Consider the following 17,702-nt stretch of genomic DNA (forward strand, 5'->3'; position numbering starts at 1 on the left):
AAGTATTGGAGTTTCAGCTTCAACGTCAGTCCTTCCAATGAATATTCAGGACTGATCTCCTTTAGGATGGACTGGTTGGCTGGTTGGATCTCCTTGCAGTCGAAGGGACTCTCAAGAGTCTTCTCCAACACCACAGTTCAAAAGCATCAATTCTTCTGCGCTCAGCTTTCTTTATAATCCAATTCTCACATCCATACATGACTACTGGAAAAACTATAGCTTTGACTAGACAGACCTTTGTTGGCAAAGTAATGTCTCTGCTTGGTTATAACTTTTCTTCCAAAGAGCAAGCATCTTTTAATTTCATGGCTGCAGTCACCATCTGCAGTGATTTTGGAGCCCCCAAAAATAAAGTCTGTCACTGTTTCCACTATTTCCCCATCTATCTGCCATGAAGTGATGGGACCAGATGCCATGATCTTCGTTTTGTGAATGTTGAGTTTTAAGCCAACCTTTTCACTCTCCTCTTTCACTTTCATCAAGAGGCTCTTTAGTTCTTCTTCACTTTCTGCCATAAGGGTGGTGTCATCTGCATATCTGAGGTTATTGATATTTCTCCCGGCAAGCTTGATTCCAGCTTGTGCTTCATCCAGCCCAGCGTTTCTCATGATGTACTCTGCATATAAGTTAAATAAGCAGGGTGACAATATAGCCTTGACATACTCCTTTCCCTGTTTGGAACCAGTCTGTTGTTCCATGTCCAGTTCTAACTATTGCTTCCTGACCTGCATACAGGTTTCTCAAGAGACAGGTCAGATGGTCTGGTATTCCCATCTCTTTAAGAATTTTCCAGAGTTTGTGGTGGTCCACACAGTCAAAGACTTTGGTATAGTGAATAAAGCAGAAGTAGATGTTTTTCTGGAACTCTTGCTTTTTCGATGATCCAAGGGAAAAGTACATGGGGCCAAAGTCTAGAGGAAAACAGGTGTAAGCTTCCAAGAGTCCCCTCCCTGTGGTGTGACACAAGACTTGCAGAATTCCTTCAGCAGCAAGTTGTAATCGCACTTACGAAATGTTGTCTACCAAGGAAACTCATTACTCAATGCCCAAGGTTTTTATAGGGGACTAGTTACGTAGGCACCTTTAGCTTGGCATATATAAGAACTGGAAAGCTGGTAACAACATTGTTTACACAAGCAATCTGGGCACAGTAAACCACCTTTCTTAGTATGGCAACAGTGGGAACACTCTCAAAGTTCAGGCTCCCAGAAGTTAATCTTGTAGACGACCCTTTCTAAGGATAGAAGTCTGAAGCCTAGTAAATCTTTTCTGCATAGCACCCTTGTCTTTTTTTCATTTGAATTGTTCCTAGTGCTTCATTCATGAGTATAATGACCAAGTTTCTTTTGTTGACTTTTTTTTTAAAGTATTTTCCTCCTAGTTTGGTAGATATATGGTTTCATTCATTCATCAAATTAAGGATCACCATTTATAGTTTTGTTGTTTGTTTCAGAAGTTTTTTAATTGTTCTTCTAAACCTAAAATAAAGTATTAATACATACCTTTTTTGGAAATTTTAATAGACAGCAGTCCTGTACTTTCTCCACTTTGAAGTACATGCTTGGAGCGGTTCTATATGTGGCAGTTTTTTGTATCCTAAATACCATAATGCCTTTTGTTTCTTTTTTCAGCTCGATTACGTGGTGTTCATGATGGTCTCTTCACTGGACAAATAGATGCTGTGGATACTCTTAATGCTACTTATAGAGTAACATTTGATAGGGCAGGGCTTGGAACTCATACTATCCCTGACTATGAAGTTCTTGTGAGTATTTATTTCACAATACATATTTGGTTTATGCCTATAAACTATGTTTTGTAAAAAATATATATATATATATATGTTTTGTAGAGTTTTTTAGGGGTTGTATTTATGATAGAATCAAGATCTCAAGTCACAAAGGGAGAGATCTTTAGGGGTTCCCAGCCCTGCCTCCTGGACTCCTGGAGCAGAACTCTACTTTTCTTCTACATTTTCCAGAATCTAGCCTCCCTCTGCCTTCCCCACCAAATTATACTGTGACGCAACTGATCACTCTTGACTAAATAGCTACACAACACTTGCTTTTAGCTGTTTTTATAAAACTAAAACAAGTTGTTTTGTAAAACAACTTTGAAAGTTGAAGTAACATCTTGTACTTTGAAATATATATATTTTTATATGTTCCTATTTTATCCTCAGAATATACAAGGTGGATGTTAATAGCCTCCACTTTTCGTAAGATGAAACTGAGACATAAGTACATTAGGTAATTTATTCAAGGCTTTCAAGATGGATTCTTGACAGGTTGAGTCTTGAATCCAGATCTTTTGAACTTCTGATATAGTCCATTAAACTATTGAACCATTATTTCATGATCATGCTTAACTTAGCAATGTCATGAAAATTATATACTTTCCTAATAAGTCAAAATATAAAGAGTAAATATAACTCTCTGATAGTTTTTTTAATGAGTAAAAACTTTTTGGAAAAAAATTGTTTGCCTCTAAGTATTATGGAAATTTAACTGTTTACATTAATCCCCCTGCCTCTTCATTCCTTTGTTATAAACTTGATTTTTAAGGATTCTGAACTTACAATTAAAAATAAAAATTTCCTTATCTCCTTAGTATAAAAATAGAAGACTTTTTCTGGTCCATACTTTTAAAAAAACTGTGACTCTGCTTATTGTGAGAGTTTCCTTATCAAACGTACTTTAGAGAGGAGTAGGAGAGAGATAATTTGGGCTAAATATAGAGCAAGGTGTATCGATCTAATTTTTTTCATTAAAGGATGAAATCTTTAAACCTCCCATTTCAAAAGAGAAAAATTACTCTTCTGTTGCATTAATGTAATTTCCTTTATGAGATCACCAAAACATTTCTCCTTTGCCTCTAATTACAGTGGGTAATATTCAGATAGTCTTTAACACAGACAGCCAAGGGTGGCCATAGATCACTTTCCTTTCTTTCATAGATCACTTTCTTCTGTTTTGTGGGTTCAACATCTTAGTAGCCAAGTAGTATTCATACTCTGATTTAGGTTCTAGCCCTTTGATCTTTGTAGTTAATATATTTTATGATAAATCATAATAAACTAGTGTACATTTAATGCTAAAATAGAATTTTTATAAAGCTAAAATGATTGGTAAAGTTCTTCAAGTTTTGGGGCCTGTTCTCTTTTCCTAAAGAGTAATGAGCCTCATGAGACAATGCCAATTGCTGCCTTTGGACAAAAACAGCGGCCTTCTAGAATTTTTATGACTCCACCACGGTTACATTATACTCCTCCTCTCCAGTCACCGATTACAGTAAGTAAGATTTTTTAAATATCACCAGTAATTTAAATGAATATTATGAATGTAAACTATGTTCTTACAAAATATACATTGATTGACAGTAGTAACTTTAGGTGGTGCCCACGTTATTTTGAGTTGTCAGATATTAAGTAAAAAGCTAATAAAGTAAATAAAATAGTTGTTTCAGCTTGGAAATATTTTCCTTTTTATAGGATTTTTAATAGAATATTAATTATAATAGAATTTGCTCTTTATTTAAAAATTTTATGATAGTTCCTATTGTGTAGCACAAAGAACTGTATTCAGTATCCTGTGATAAACCATAATGAAATAGAATATTTTAAAATGTAACATATATGTAGAAAGGAATCACTTTGCTGTATAATAGAAGTTAGCACAGCATTGTAAATCAACTATACTTCAATAAAATAAAGTTTTAAAAAATTAAAATGCTTCCTTTTGAATGGTCAGTGGTTAAATGGTTCCCTCTTATTCCCACAGGATAATGATCCCTTATTAGGACAGTCACCTTGGAGAAGTAAAATTTCTGGCTCTGACACTGAAACGTTAGGTGGTTTTCCAGTAGAATTCCTTATCCAAGTGGTAAGAATTGCTCTGAATATTTTGCTCATTTGTTAAAAAAAAAATTCAATATCTTTTGTTTTATTAAAGTTGAAAATCTTTCTGGGACCAAATATTTTTACACTTTTTAAAATCATTGTGTTTTAAGAACTCTGTTATTTCCAACAAAGCTTGAAAATAAGTTATAACATCCAAAAAAGACTTGGAGGTCTATTTTTGTTGGGCTTTTCTTGGGTTTTGTTCTTATTATTTTGCTGTGTTAAGGACTCTAGCATAAGTGTTCTAGCATACACCCTATGAAATTGAACGGTTAGCTGTTAATAAATTGTATAAACATAAAGGTTTTTATTTAGTAACCTCAGTAATCCTGCCATTATCAGTCACCTCAAAACTTATGGTGTGTTGGCCAGCTCTCTGGTTAGGAGGAACTTTAGTTTTTTTCTGTGACTACAAATAGCTATTCATTTGCTAAGTACTTAATGATTAGACACAAAGAAATCTAAAGCTAAAGTGAAACAAATAGCAATTATTATATACAACAGTTTTCTTGAATAGCCTGACTCTTAATATAATGAGCTGTTTGTTTTGAAAATTAGGTTGAATAAATTATTTAGTTTGAATCATAGTCTAATGATATTTGATTTGTTTCTTTTCTTTTCCTTTCCTTTTCTTTTTTGAAAATAAAGCTATTTGGCTTGGGATAGATAAAGTCTTTATAAATAAAAATGTTTATAACATAAGCTATTAAAATATTCAGTGTTACCTTTTACAATTAACGTTATTTTGAGGAAAAGTATTGTCATTTGTATGTATATGTATAGCATTTCTTATTCCTTAGTTATATGTTGTTAATTATCCTTGGAATACAGAATTATACCTTTTAACTTTCAAAGGTAGATATTTTTATATGAAAAATTTTAAATGAAAAGAGCCAAGGCTTATCATTTCACAACTAGGACACTTGTTTTTTAAAGACATTCTTTTATTAAATAGTGGAAGTAAAAACAAAGCTGATATGTCATATTTGGGCAAGGGGTGGAGGGAGATTGGGAAGGAGGGCGAAGAGAAAGAGGAGTGGGGAGCAAGAGATCCACCAGCAGAGGGAGTCAGAAGCTAGATACTAATACACTACTTGTAAAGGATTGATGTTTTTATTGCTGCTTAGATGTTTGATTGCAGTGCTTAATTTTAACTTCAAAATCTATGTGTAATGCCTAGTTGAAACACTGCTTTCATTATTTTCAGCTTTCTAGCAGGTAAAAATGAAAGTCCTTTTATGTATTTGTCTTTTGTCATATCTAAAATTTTATGAAACTGAGGTTTGCTCTTGTCGAGCTATGAGATATGTTTTTGTCTTTTTCTGTTACTTTTTTTTTCTTATGACAAAATAAACATTTTTTGCTAGTTTCATAATTCATACTTCACAATGAATTTTTTTTCTTTGGGTTAGGGATTCTGAGGAATGTAAAAAGACTGACCCTCTTAAGAGAGGACTCAGTTTTGAAAAGAATGAGAAGGAAACAGCATGAAACAGCTGTTATAGCCGTTATCTAGCTATAGCAGTCATCAAAAACTCCTGGCCGTTTCTATTTCATATATACTCCTACCCTCTTTCTCTCTTTTGATAAATTAAACATCATACCATTTATCTGTAAATATTTTGTTATGTATCTTTAAGTGGTAAGGGCCCTTTTTTTTAAAGAAACATAACTGTAATATTATTATTACATCTAAAAAGTTAACAAAAACATGTCTTAATATCATCACATATCCAGTCAGCATTCCAGTTGTCTAGTTGGCTCTTAAGTATTGGCTCTTCTTTTTTCCCGTTAACCTGTTTGTTGAATAAACTGTATTATTTGTCCATAGAGTCTCCCACTGTCTGGATGTTGCTGACTGAATCTTTGTAATAACATCCAGTATACTCTTCTGTCTTTGTACTTCATGTAAATTGCTCATTGAATATAAAGATTTGATTTGATTTGGGTTTTTTGATTGGTATAGTTGTTTTTATATGATTACTTTTATGCATACTTTTGTATTCTGATAGGATGTGTAGTAGTAGTGCTTAGCCATGTGTGACTCTTTGCGACCCCATGGACTATAGTCCACCAGGCTCCTCTGCCCATGGAATTTCCCAGGCAAGAATACTGGAGTCGGTTGTCATTTCCTACTCCAGGGGATGTTCCCGAAGCAGAAATCAAACACACATCTCTTGTGTCTCCTGCATTGGCAGGCGGTTTCTTTACCACTAGCTCCACCTGGAAAGCCCTGATAGGATACCCCTATTTTTTATCTCTTTTTTAATATAATGTTAGCTGCTATAAATTATTAATGCCTAGATCCATTCATTCATTAGGATTGCAAAACGGTGCCATTCTTGTTCTTTGTTTATTAGCTGAAATCGTTCTGTGAGGAAAAACTTCCCCAAATTTATTATTTGGTTACCTAATGGCATAGTTTGTATAGGAAAGGCAAGATAAATGCTTGATTTTTTGGCTTTGTTTTCCAGTTGACGAGTTTGGTTACTAGTGTTCTCCAATAGTGGTTAATTTTGTTAAAGTATCAGTCTGAACGCATGGATTTTAACATATTTGTGCTTCAATTAATTGTAGTTATTATTCTGATTGGTCCACACATTGTTCCAATGAAAGCTTATTCAGGTTGACTTCTTACTCGTTTTGATGTACCTGCTTACAGTGGATTTTAAAATATCTTCCTCTCAGCCAGTCAGATTTCTAAAATAGTGTCTGTGCTATATTTATATTGAAACACATCTGCGAAAATATCTTAGTGGAAACTTACAAGTTTGATGTCTACCTGGTATATTTAAGTGCCTCTCTTTATTCCAAAACATCTCTTTTTCATTGTCTGTAGACCAGACTATCAAAAATTCTCATGATTAAAAAGGAACATATCAAGAAATTAAGGGAAATGAATACAGAAGCAGAAAAACTGGTAAGGATATTTTTTTGTTTACTTGTTTCATTTTCAAATGGGGGAGGCTTCTATATGTAAAGGTTAAAAAGATTTTATGAAAGAAAACCTAGAGATAACTTATTTTAAAATCCTGATGTACTCTCACTATGTTTTATTATACTGAACACATGCTTAATTAGCAATACAGTACAGTTCATTACCCTAGACCTTCTTATGTCATTGAATAGGATTAATGGATATATATTAGATTCTTAGACAGTTTGCCTGAGTGTAGAATTCCTGCCATTGGTGCTTCTGACTAAGGAAATCATATTAACAGAGGTTATTCAAAGTGGTTCAGAATAAATAAATCAGGAAATATGTAGGCTGGTATCTTCAGGTTATCTTGACAAAGCTTATATCTTATTTTATTAATCTAATGAGTACACAATATGAGAGTCGATTTAATTCATAGGAGAGAATTATCAGAATTTTTTAAGATGTAGAAAATATTCACTAAGAAAGTTTTTTAATCGTACTGAAAGTCATAGTTATGATTTTATAGGATGGTAAATAGTTTTTATCTCAAGTACCATCTCCAACTGATTAGAAATGGTTGCTAAAAAGTACGAAAGAAAAGGAGAGCTCAGTGACTAGACTTGGAGGCAAAGGGCTTTAGCTAATTACCAGTGTCTGTCATGAGTACAAGAATAGGGAATTGTCATAACATTAATCACCTGTTGCATGGAATGGTGTGAGGGGTAGGTGTGACTAAACAGCTGGACAAGTAGATACAGAACTGAATGAGGAACAGTCCTCTTGTAGGCTTTTTTTTTTTTAATCTGAACATGACTTTGAATTATCCAATTCAAGCCCATCATTTTTATGGAACTGAAAACCAAAGATGTCAAGGGATTTTGACCTAAGATTTTGCTGCTATTTAGTAGTACAGTTACCAGAACAGGCTTCTTGGTCCCAGTTTAATTCATGTAGGCATGTTATAAAATTAGTATTGTCAGATATGCAGACTATCAAAGATCGAAAAAAATTAGCCATAGCATATTGCTGTTGTATATCCTAAACATAATAATATTAATGTGCTAGCTTCTTTGCTACTGGACTCTAATTCTTATTTTGGTTTCCATTAGTTTCTACTTCTACCCTTTATTCTATGGTTTTTCAATGTTCCCCCGCTGCATTTCCTCTGATCATCTTATCATCTTTTCCATCTTGAAAAAAGTGTTCAGTTCCTCAGTTGTGTCTGACTGTTTGTGACCCCATGAACTATAGCTCACCAGGCTCCTCTGTCTGTAGAATTCTCCAGGCAAGAATACTGGAGTGGGTTGCCATTCCCTTCTCCAGGAGATCTTCCCAACCCAGGAATCGAACCTGGATCTCCTGCATTACAGGAAGATTCTTTACCATCTGAGCCACTAGGGAACCCATTTCATCTTCATGCATAATCAAATTATTTTACTTTCACACCACTAGCTAGGACTTTTCCCTGTAGCTGGGTTTCACACCTTAAAGTATTAGATTTGACTCAGCCGAGTTAATGTTACCTACTTTTAAATAAAGGCCTATTTTGATGTCAGCTTGGCTTCTTGGCATGTGGGAACTCTGCAGAAATCTAATTTTATTGATAGACTTTATAATTTTATTATTAGAAATAATTTCCATTATAAAAATTCAAGTATTGTAAAACTAGTATATGGTATAAATATGTTTTTATGCTTAGCATATATATTTCTTCTTCCATGCCTTTACTTTCATATTTTGTTTTGTTTTTTGAAGTATAGTTGATTTATGGTATTGTCTTAGTTTCAGGTATACAGCACACTGATTTAGTGCTTTTGTCAGATTATATTCCATGATAGGTTATTATAAGATACTGGGTATAATTCCCAGTGCTATTCAGTATATTCTTGTTGTTTATCTATTTTGTATGTAATAGTTTATATCTGTTAATCCCATGCCCCTAATTTATCCCTCCCTATTTTCCTCTCTCCTTTGTTTTCTGTATCTATGAGTCTATTTCTTTCTGCATACACATTCATTTGCATTGCTTTTTAGATTCCACATGTAAGTGATATCAGGCAGTATTTTCCTTCCTCTATCTGACTTATTTCACTAAACATAACATTCTCTAGGTTTGTCCACATTGCTGCTAATGGTTTTATTTCATTCTCTTTTATGACTAAGTAATACTTCATTTGTGTGTGTGTGTGTGTGCACATGTGTGCCATGTCTTCATAAACCAGTCTGTTGCTGGGCACTTGGGTTGTTTCCATTGTCTTGGCTATTTTAAATTGTGCTGCTATGAATATTGGGGTGCATGTATCCTTTTGAATCACTGTTTTCATTTTTTCCGGATATATACCCAGAAGTGAAATTGCTGGATCCTATATATGGTAGTTCTATTTTTAGCTTTTTGAGGAACCTCCATATTGTTCTCAATAGTGACTATACCAATTTACATTCCCAGCCATGTACAAGGGTTCCCTTTTCTCCACACCCTGACATTTGTTTCCTGTAGACTTTTTGATTATAGCCATTTTGACTGGTGTGATGTGATACCTAATTGTGGTTTTCATTTGCATTTAACTAATAATTGGTGATGTTGAGCATCTTTTCATGTGCCTATTAGCCATCTGCATGTCCTTTTTGGAAAAGTGTCTATTCAAGTTTTGTGCCCCTTTTTGGATTGAATTGTTTGTCTGTATGGTTTCTTAGAGTTGTATGAGCTGTTTATGTATTTTGGGTATGCACCCCTTGTAAGCCTCATCATTTGCAAATATTTCCTCCCATTCCATAGTTTTTTTCTTTTGTTGATAGTTTCCTTAGCTATGCAAAAGTTTAATTAGGCCCCATTTGTTTATTTTTACTTTTATTTATTTTGCCTTAGGAGACTGATCCAAGAAAATATTGCTACCAATTTCTGTCAAAGAGTATTCTGCCTCTGTCCTAAGAGTGTTATGGTTTCGGGGCTTACATTTAGGTCTTTAAACCATTTTGAAGGGGTTTTTGATTTGGTTTGGCTTGGTTTTTTGTATAGGAAGTGGCAGGGTCAAAATGTATGGGCATTTTAAAGATTTAATTGTACTCCTAACTTAAGATGGTATGCTGGACATGTGTTTTCCCGTCCCTTACAATTTCCACATAAAATAAGAAGTACAAAAAAAAAGTAAATAGAATATATGGAAACAGATTGTTTAACAATGTATGAAAGGGTGTTTTTTTTTTTACATTTTCTTACGTGTTGGATGAAATTAAAACCTTGGCTAAAAGAGGCTGCGTGTTGGAACCCTGAAGAGACACCAGGCCAAGAGTTGCAAATATGTTAGAGGAATGCAGAAGTGAGATGCTATACTTTAAAAGGAATTGATTTAATTTCTGTTTCCACATTCCTGATCTTCATCCGAGTGACAGAATGTAAATGTGGCTTTTACCCGAGTTAAAAGGAGAGAAAGAAACTGACACTTCTCTAAAGAATTTGAACATACTGCTTGGGAAAAGTTAATGTGCTTCTGCTTTTGATAATGGTAGGCTAGATAATTTGGATTAGTCTTCCTAATCCAAATAGTTAAGAACAGCTATTTCCTCTGGAATAAAATATAAAAACAAGCCAAAGACACTGGAGCGTTAATAAGGTATTTAAGAATTTTAGGGGTAGGATCTAGGAAAAAATTAAACTCAGAAGGATTCTGGCAGTTAGGATTCCGTTTTCCTTAGGGGCTTATGCAAATTTCAGAAAAGGTGGCTGAGAAACTGAGTGATGTTCTCAAAGGGCTTATGAGAGTGGGGAGGACAAAATTAGAGTCCAGCGAACCTGCAGGGGTTGAGAGAAGTTGGCAAATTCCTTCCATGTTCTGGATTGGAACCCAAAAAGGCTACATTGGCCCAGCTTCAGATTATTTTATCTCTGAAATTGAACTAAGATGATTATGGAGTTTCCCAGGTGGTGCTAGTGGTCAAGAACTCTCCTGCCAATGCAGGAGCCATAAGAGATGCGGGTTCGATCCCTGCGTCGAGAAGATCCCCTGGAGGAGGGCATTGCAACCTACTTCAGTATTCTTGCCTGGAGAATCCGTGGACAGAGGAGCCTGGCGAGCTACTGTCCACTGGGTCACAAAGAGTCAGACACAACTAAAGCAACTTAACACACACAGGCCCCAAGCAGCCATCCAGAAGTAAGTAGTCCTCTTAGAGGAATATAATATCATACTAGACCTGAAATTATTTCTACAGTTATTAACATACAGTATCTAATATTCAATTTTAAATCCCAGAAACAGTAGGAGACATGATAACACTAAAGAAAAACACAAGAAAATATGAACAGAGGGCAGATTAAAGAGAATGTTATTTTTAGACATAGGTTTTGAATGCTTATTTTGTTTAACAAGATGAGACAAAACTGAGAATTCTAGAAGAGAACTAGAAACAACAAAAATGACCTAACAAAAACTAAGGAAATAAACTACAGTAATCAAAATTAAGAATTCAATTGGTAGATATAACACAGCAGATTAGGAACAGCTGAAGAGAGAGCTAGTAGTTGAGAACAGATCAGAATAGAATATCCAGAATTAAGCATAGAAAGATGACTAGAAAGTACCGAAGAGAGGAGTAAGATAAATAAGGGATATAGTGAGGAGTCTAACATGTCTAATAGGGTAGCAGAAGGAGAAGAGAAAGAAAAATGAGACAAAAGGAGAGAGAATTTTTGAGAGATAATAACTGAGAATTCTTCAGAACTCTCAAAATTCAACAGGTTACAAATTCAAGACCCCCATAAATCATAAGGTAAATAAAAAGATAATGACTCCAAAACACATAATAGTAAAACTGCTGAAAGCTAAACACAAAGTGGGAGGTATTTAAAGTACCCAGAGTAGGATGGAGATGGGGAAGTACTTTAAAAAAAGTAACAGTTTGTTTGACAGCTGACTTCCCCACAGAAAACACAGAGAACATAAGAAAATGGAATGACATCTTTATAGCACTGAAACAAAATTACTGCCAACCTAGATTTCTATATCCAGTGAAAATTTCGTAAGGGTAAACTTAATACAAGGACATTTGCAGGCAAGTTATAGAATTTGTTACCGGAATACCTGTACTAAAGGAAATAATACAGGTTTTGTTCAAGCAGGGGGGGAAAAAAAACTTGTTTAAGACACTTAAAGTTTCAAAAAGGAATGAAAAACAACTAAAAGGATGAATATGTATATTAGTCTAAGTGTCACCATATAAAATAATATAATTATGTCTTGTGGCATTTAGAATATAAAGGTTTAAAAATACAATCCAACATTTGTTTGTTGGTTAGGGTAAGGAGTGTGTATTCCACATAGATTTTGAAAAATGAAGAATGTACATTTTACTCTCTAAGGCACCTATTAAAATAATGGTAAAAGATTAATAACTACCAAGCTTATCAGGGGGAGCTGCATGGGGGAATGCAACAATTAAGTGTTCACTCAGTTCAAGAGAAGGCAACAAAGGAAAGAAAAAAATGACTCCAAACAAGTGAGACACACAGAAGGAACATAGTAAGATGGTAGACTTAAATCTAAACATATTGATAAGTAGCATTGAGTATAAGTGGACTAAATTTCTTGAATAAAAAGCAAAGATTGCCAGACTGGATGAAAAATAAAACCCAGTTCCTACCATATGATTCAGCAGTTCCACTCCTGGGTATATATTTGAAGAAAACAGAAACTAATTCAAAAAGAGACATGCATTTCAGTGTTCATAGCAGCATTATTTACAGTAGCCAAGATATGGAAGCAACCTAAGTGTCCATCAACAGATGAATGGATAAAGAAGATGTAGTCTGTATATATGTGTGTACGTGTATATACACACATGCATGCATACATACGCACACACACACATACACACACACAGTGGAATATTACTCATCCATAAAAACAGAAATGCTGCTGTTTGCAATAACATGGATTGACCTAGAGGGTATTGTGCTTAGTGAAAGAAGTTAGAGAAAGATGAATACTACTTTGTGTTATTACTTAAATGTGGAACCTAAAAAATAAACAAGTGGCTATAACAAAACAGAAACAGACTCACAGTTCTTTATATCTTTATAACTCATGGTTACCAGTGGGGAAAGGGAAAGGGGGATGGGCAAGATAGAGGTAGAGTATTTAGAGTTACAAACTACTACTATGTATAAAACAAATAAGCAACAAGGATACTACACAAAGAAATTCTTTGTACTACACAAGGAAATTTAGCCATTATTTTGTAATAACTTTAAATGAAGTATAATCCATAAAAAAATATTGAATCACTGTATTTTATACCTGAAACTAACATAGTAGTTTAAATAGTTGTAAATCAACTACAACTTTTTAAAAAAATCCAACTCTATGATTCTTGAAAGAGACACATTTAATATAAAAGAATCCAGGGGAAAAAAAAAAAAAAGAATCCAGGATAAAATTGTTAATGTATGAAAAGATAAACAATGCAATTATTTATTTATTTATGGCTTTGCTGGGTCTTTGTTGCTATGCAGGCTTTTCTCTAGTTGTGGTGCACGGGCTTCTCATTGCAGTGGCTTCTCTTATTGCAGAGCAGGGCTCTAAGGTGGATGGGCTCAGTAGCTGTGGCACATGGGCCTAGTTGCTCAGTGGCATGTGGGATCATCCCAGATTAGGGATCAAATTCACATATCCTGCATTGGCAGGTGGATTCTTTACCAATGAGCCACCAGGGAAACCCCAGCAATACAAATTTTAATATAACAACAGAAAGGCATGTAACTATATTAGTATCTGATAATGAAATGTAGGGCAACAGATATTACTGGTATTACTGGATATAGAGAGATATGCTTTCTAATGAAGAAAAGTTTAATTCACCATATCTTACTGGATGTAAAGAGGTGTGATTCTTAATGATGAAAGGCATAATTTCAAAATAATAACTTGAAATTTATATGTACTTAATAACATAGCATCCAAATATATAAAGCAAAAATTGGCAAAACTCAAAGGAAAAAATACAAATCCACTGTTGTAGCAACACAGTTTCCATAGCCATCTTAGTAACTAATAAAACAAGTAGTCAAAAATCAGTTAGAGGGCTTCCCTGATGGCTCAGTGGTAAAGGATCCTCCTGCCAATGCAGGAGACATGGGTTCAATCCCTAGCCCAGGAAGATCCCACATGCCGCAGAGCAACTAAGTCCGTGCTCCACAACCACTGAGCCTGTGCTCTAGAGCCCAGGAGCTGCAACTACTGAAGCCCGCGTGCCCTAGAGCCCATGTTCTGTAACAAGAGAAGCCACCGCAATGAGAAGCTCATGCACTGCATTTCTCTTTTACCACTAGAGAAAAAGCCTGTGTAGCATTGAAGACCCAGAGCAGTCAAAACTAAATTAATTAAATTTTTAAAAAGTCAGAATATATACTTGAAAAACACAGTTAACAAATGATTTCATTAGCACATGGAGACAGTTACACCTGCCAACTGTAGGATACCTATTATTTTCAAGCCTGCGTGGAATATTTACAAAAATTAATTGTATGCTGGTCTTGCTGCTACTGCTGCTAAGTCGCTTCAGTCGTGTCCGACTCTGTGCGACCCCATAGACGGCAGCCCACCAGGCTCCCCCGTCCCTGGGATTCTCGAGGCAAGAACACTGGAGTGGGTTGCCATTTCCTTCTCCATTGTGTGAAAGTGAAAAGTGAAAGTGAAGTCGCTCCGACTCTTAGCCACCCCATGGACTGCAGCTCACCAGGCTCCTCCATCCATGGGATTTTTCAGGCAAGAGTACTGGAGTGGGGTGCCATTGCTTTCTCAACAAATTGCAAAATGATTACAATTCTCCAAAGTAAGTTCTCTGACCACAGTACAGATAAACTTAGAAGTTAATAACTAAAAGATCAGTTCAGTTCAGTCGCTCAGTCATGTCTGACTCTTTGGGACCGCATGGACTGCAGCACACCAGGCTTCCCTGTCCATCACCAACTCCCGGAGCTTGCTCAGACTCATGTCCATCGAGTTGGTGATACCATCCAATCATCTCATCCTCTGTCGTCCCCTTCTCCTCCTGTCTTCAGTCTTTCCCAGCATCAGGGTCTTTTCCAATAAGTCAGTTCTTAACTAAAAGATACCAAGAATAAAACTCATGCTTGAAAATTAAAGAATACAATGCTAAATAAACTATAGACCAAAGAATGAGTTATCAGAGAACAGAAAATGTTTTTAATTTAGTAGTGTTGAAAATTATATACATCGAAATGTTGTTATGCAGCCACGCCTATTTTAGAATAAAAGGCATATTTATTTATTTATTTATTTATTTTTAAGGTTTTATAAGCTTTGTTCATCTTTTCTACACAGAGAATACACACTTTACTTTTTTTAGCATTTCCTATTCCAGTAATTTTATTTTTTCAAAATAAGCATTTTGTTAAAAATTTTTTTTTCTATTCTTTTCCAAATTCTTTTCCCATTTAGGTTATTACAGAATATTGAGCAGAGTTCCCTGTGCTATATAGTAGGTCCCTGCTGGTTATCCATCCTAAATATTGTAGTGTACACATGTCAATCCCAAACTCCCAGTCTATTCCTCCCCACCCCATCCTTCCCTTCTGGTAATCGTAAGTCATAGAGAATATATTCTTTAAATGCTGAGATGAACTTTCTCTAAACTCTAGAAACAGAATGAATTACTTCCCCCTCCATAACACTGCTGGAATATTTGTCACAATGAATCATAAATAATTATTTACAAGTTTATCTATTCTGTTAGATAATGAGTTTTAAGAGTGCAAATGCTGTAGATTATTCATGTTTTATTCTTATTGCCAAATAAAACTTCTGGTTACAAAATAGGTACTGGCAAAAACTTGTTTGAATTAATACTAAGTTAACTGAGTTAATACTGAGTTAAAACTGAATTAATACTGAGTTGCTGCTGCTGCTGCTGCTAAGTCACCTCAGTCGTGTCCGACTCTGTGCGACCCCATAGATGGCAGCCCAGCAGGCTCCGCCATCTCTGGGATTCTCCAGGCAAGAACACTGGAGTGGGTTGCCATTTCCTTCTCCAATGCATGAAAGTGAAAAGTGAAAGTGAAGTCGCTCAGTCGTGTCCGACTCCCAGCGACCCCATGGACTGCAGCCTACCAGGCTCCTCCATCCATGGGATTTTCCAGGCAAGAGTATTGGAGTGGGGTGCCATTGCCTTCTCCCAAAAGGCATATTTAAATTGAAGACGGACTGAAAAAAATTAGTAAGTTACATCTATCTCAGTAAGTTAGAATAAGAACAACAAATTAAATCCAGAGAGAAAAGTAATGAAAGAAAACAAATCTAAAATAGAGATGATCAAGAGAGTAAAAGTTCAGCCCTTTGAAAGACCTAATAAAATTGATAATCCTGAAAATGCTAATCAGGAAAGATACAAATTACTGCTATTAAGAAAGAGGGTGGTCCAGTGGTGGGGAATCAGCCTGCGAAGGCAGGAGACACGAGTTCTGTCCCTGGCCTGTGCACCACAACTGCAAAGCCTACACTCTAGAGCCTGAGAGCAGCAGCCAGAGAAGCCAGCACAGTAAGAAGCCCAGACACTACAACACAGAGTAGCCCCAACTAGGAAAGGCCCACGTGCAGCAGTGAAGGTCCAGCACAGCCATAAAAAGAAAGAAAGCAGGAACATGGCTATAAAACCTACAGACATGAAAAAGATCTTGAGAGGATATTGTGGCATTGAATTTTGTATGCTTCAAATTCATAAATTGATGCCCTAAAGCCACAGTGTAACTGTATTTAGAGATAGGGCCTTTAAGGAGATAATTTAGGTTAAATGAGGCAATAAAGTTGGGGCCCAAATCAATAAGACTGGTGTCCTTACAAGAAGAGGAAGAGACCCCAAGAGATCTCTCCATGTATGCACAGAAGGAAAGCCATCTGAGGACACAATGAGAATGCAGCTATCTGCAAGCCAGATAAAGTTCTAAAGTTCTGTTTAGAAACCATCCCTGACAGCACCTTGACCTTGAACTTACAGCCTTCATAACTACAAAAAAAATTTATTGGTATTTTTTAAGCCACCCAGTCATGATATCCTGTTGTAGCATCCCGAGCGGACTAGTACAGTTTATAAACAGCTTCCTGTAAATATGTTTGAAAATTGAAATGAAGGAGGCAAGGTGTTAGAAAAATACTTGTCAACACTGATATGAAAAGAAAGTCTGAATAGTCCCATCACCACCTTATAAATCAATCTATAATGTAAGACTTGACCACAAAGAACCTACACCACCAGATGAATTCTTCCATACCAGTGAATTCAACTAAATATTTACCATTACCATCACCTCGCAAAAACTTTTTTAGAGAATAGGAGAAAAACTAGGAACATTTTCCAATTCCTTTTTGTAATTCTTGAATAAATTGATATTAAAACCTAACAAAGATATTACAAAAGAGAATAACTACTAGCCAGTCTCATTTATGAATATAGGTGAAAGAATCCTAAACAAAGTATTAACAAATGGGAATGTTTAAAAGGTACATCATGCCAGCCAGTAGATTTATTTCAGGAATGTAAAGGTAGTTTAACATTCAGAAATAAATGAGTGGAGTCTCGAGCCACAGATGATGATGATGGTCTCCATAGACCGATTACGAAAATAGAATATGAAACATGGAAGCTAAAATGACCTAAATATCCAGAAGCTCCTCCATTAGGTAGATTTACAAGAAAACGTCATATGAAAAGAGTATTTCCAATGGGGTGGCGGATTCACAGAACATACTAATGTTTAGCAAAATGTCAGAATTCATATTAGCTTTAAAACATTACTTCAGATTCTTTTCCTGTTTAGGTTGTTGTATAATATTGAGCAGAGTTCGCTGTGCTATACAGTATGTCCTTATTGGT

The 17,702-nt window shown here is 35.4% G+C and overlaps 1 protein-coding gene across 9 annotated transcripts in view; it reads left to right on the forward strand.

Moving 5' to 3' along the window:
• The window catches only part of LIN9 (lin-9 DREAM MuvB core complex component), an 87,894-nt gene that overhangs the window by 49,413 nt on the left and 20,779 nt on the right, over positions 1 to 17,702 (forward strand). For 6 of the 9 annotated variants that reach the window (XR_014054027.1, XM_081491479.1, XM_081491474.1 and 3 more), the window contains 4 exons: positions 1,632 to 1,765; positions 3,171 to 3,290; positions 3,780 to 3,881; positions 6,738 to 6,818. Coding sequence is in view for 7 of the 9 variants with exons in the window: in XM_081491479.1 (XP_081347605.1) it covers positions 1,632 to 1,765; positions 3,171 to 3,290; positions 3,780 to 3,881; positions 6,738 to 6,818 (437 nt within the window). In the remaining 2 variants the exon portion in view is untranslated. The remainder of the gene's footprint in view (positions 1 to 1,631; positions 1,766 to 3,170; positions 3,291 to 3,779; positions 3,882 to 6,737; positions 6,819 to 17,702) is intronic. The other 3 variants (XR_014054028.1, XM_081491475.1, XM_081491476.1) reach the window with 2 other exon arrangements.

The sequence above is a fragment of the Giraffa tippelskirchi genome, chromosome 5, assembly GCF_054371585.1.
Source record: "Giraffa tippelskirchi isolate mGirTip1 chromosome 5, T2T-mGirTip1v1.2.pri, whole genome shotgun sequence".
In the NCBI taxonomy this organism is placed as follows: domain Eukaryota; kingdom Metazoa; phylum Chordata; class Mammalia; order Artiodactyla; family Giraffidae; genus Giraffa; species Giraffa tippelskirchi.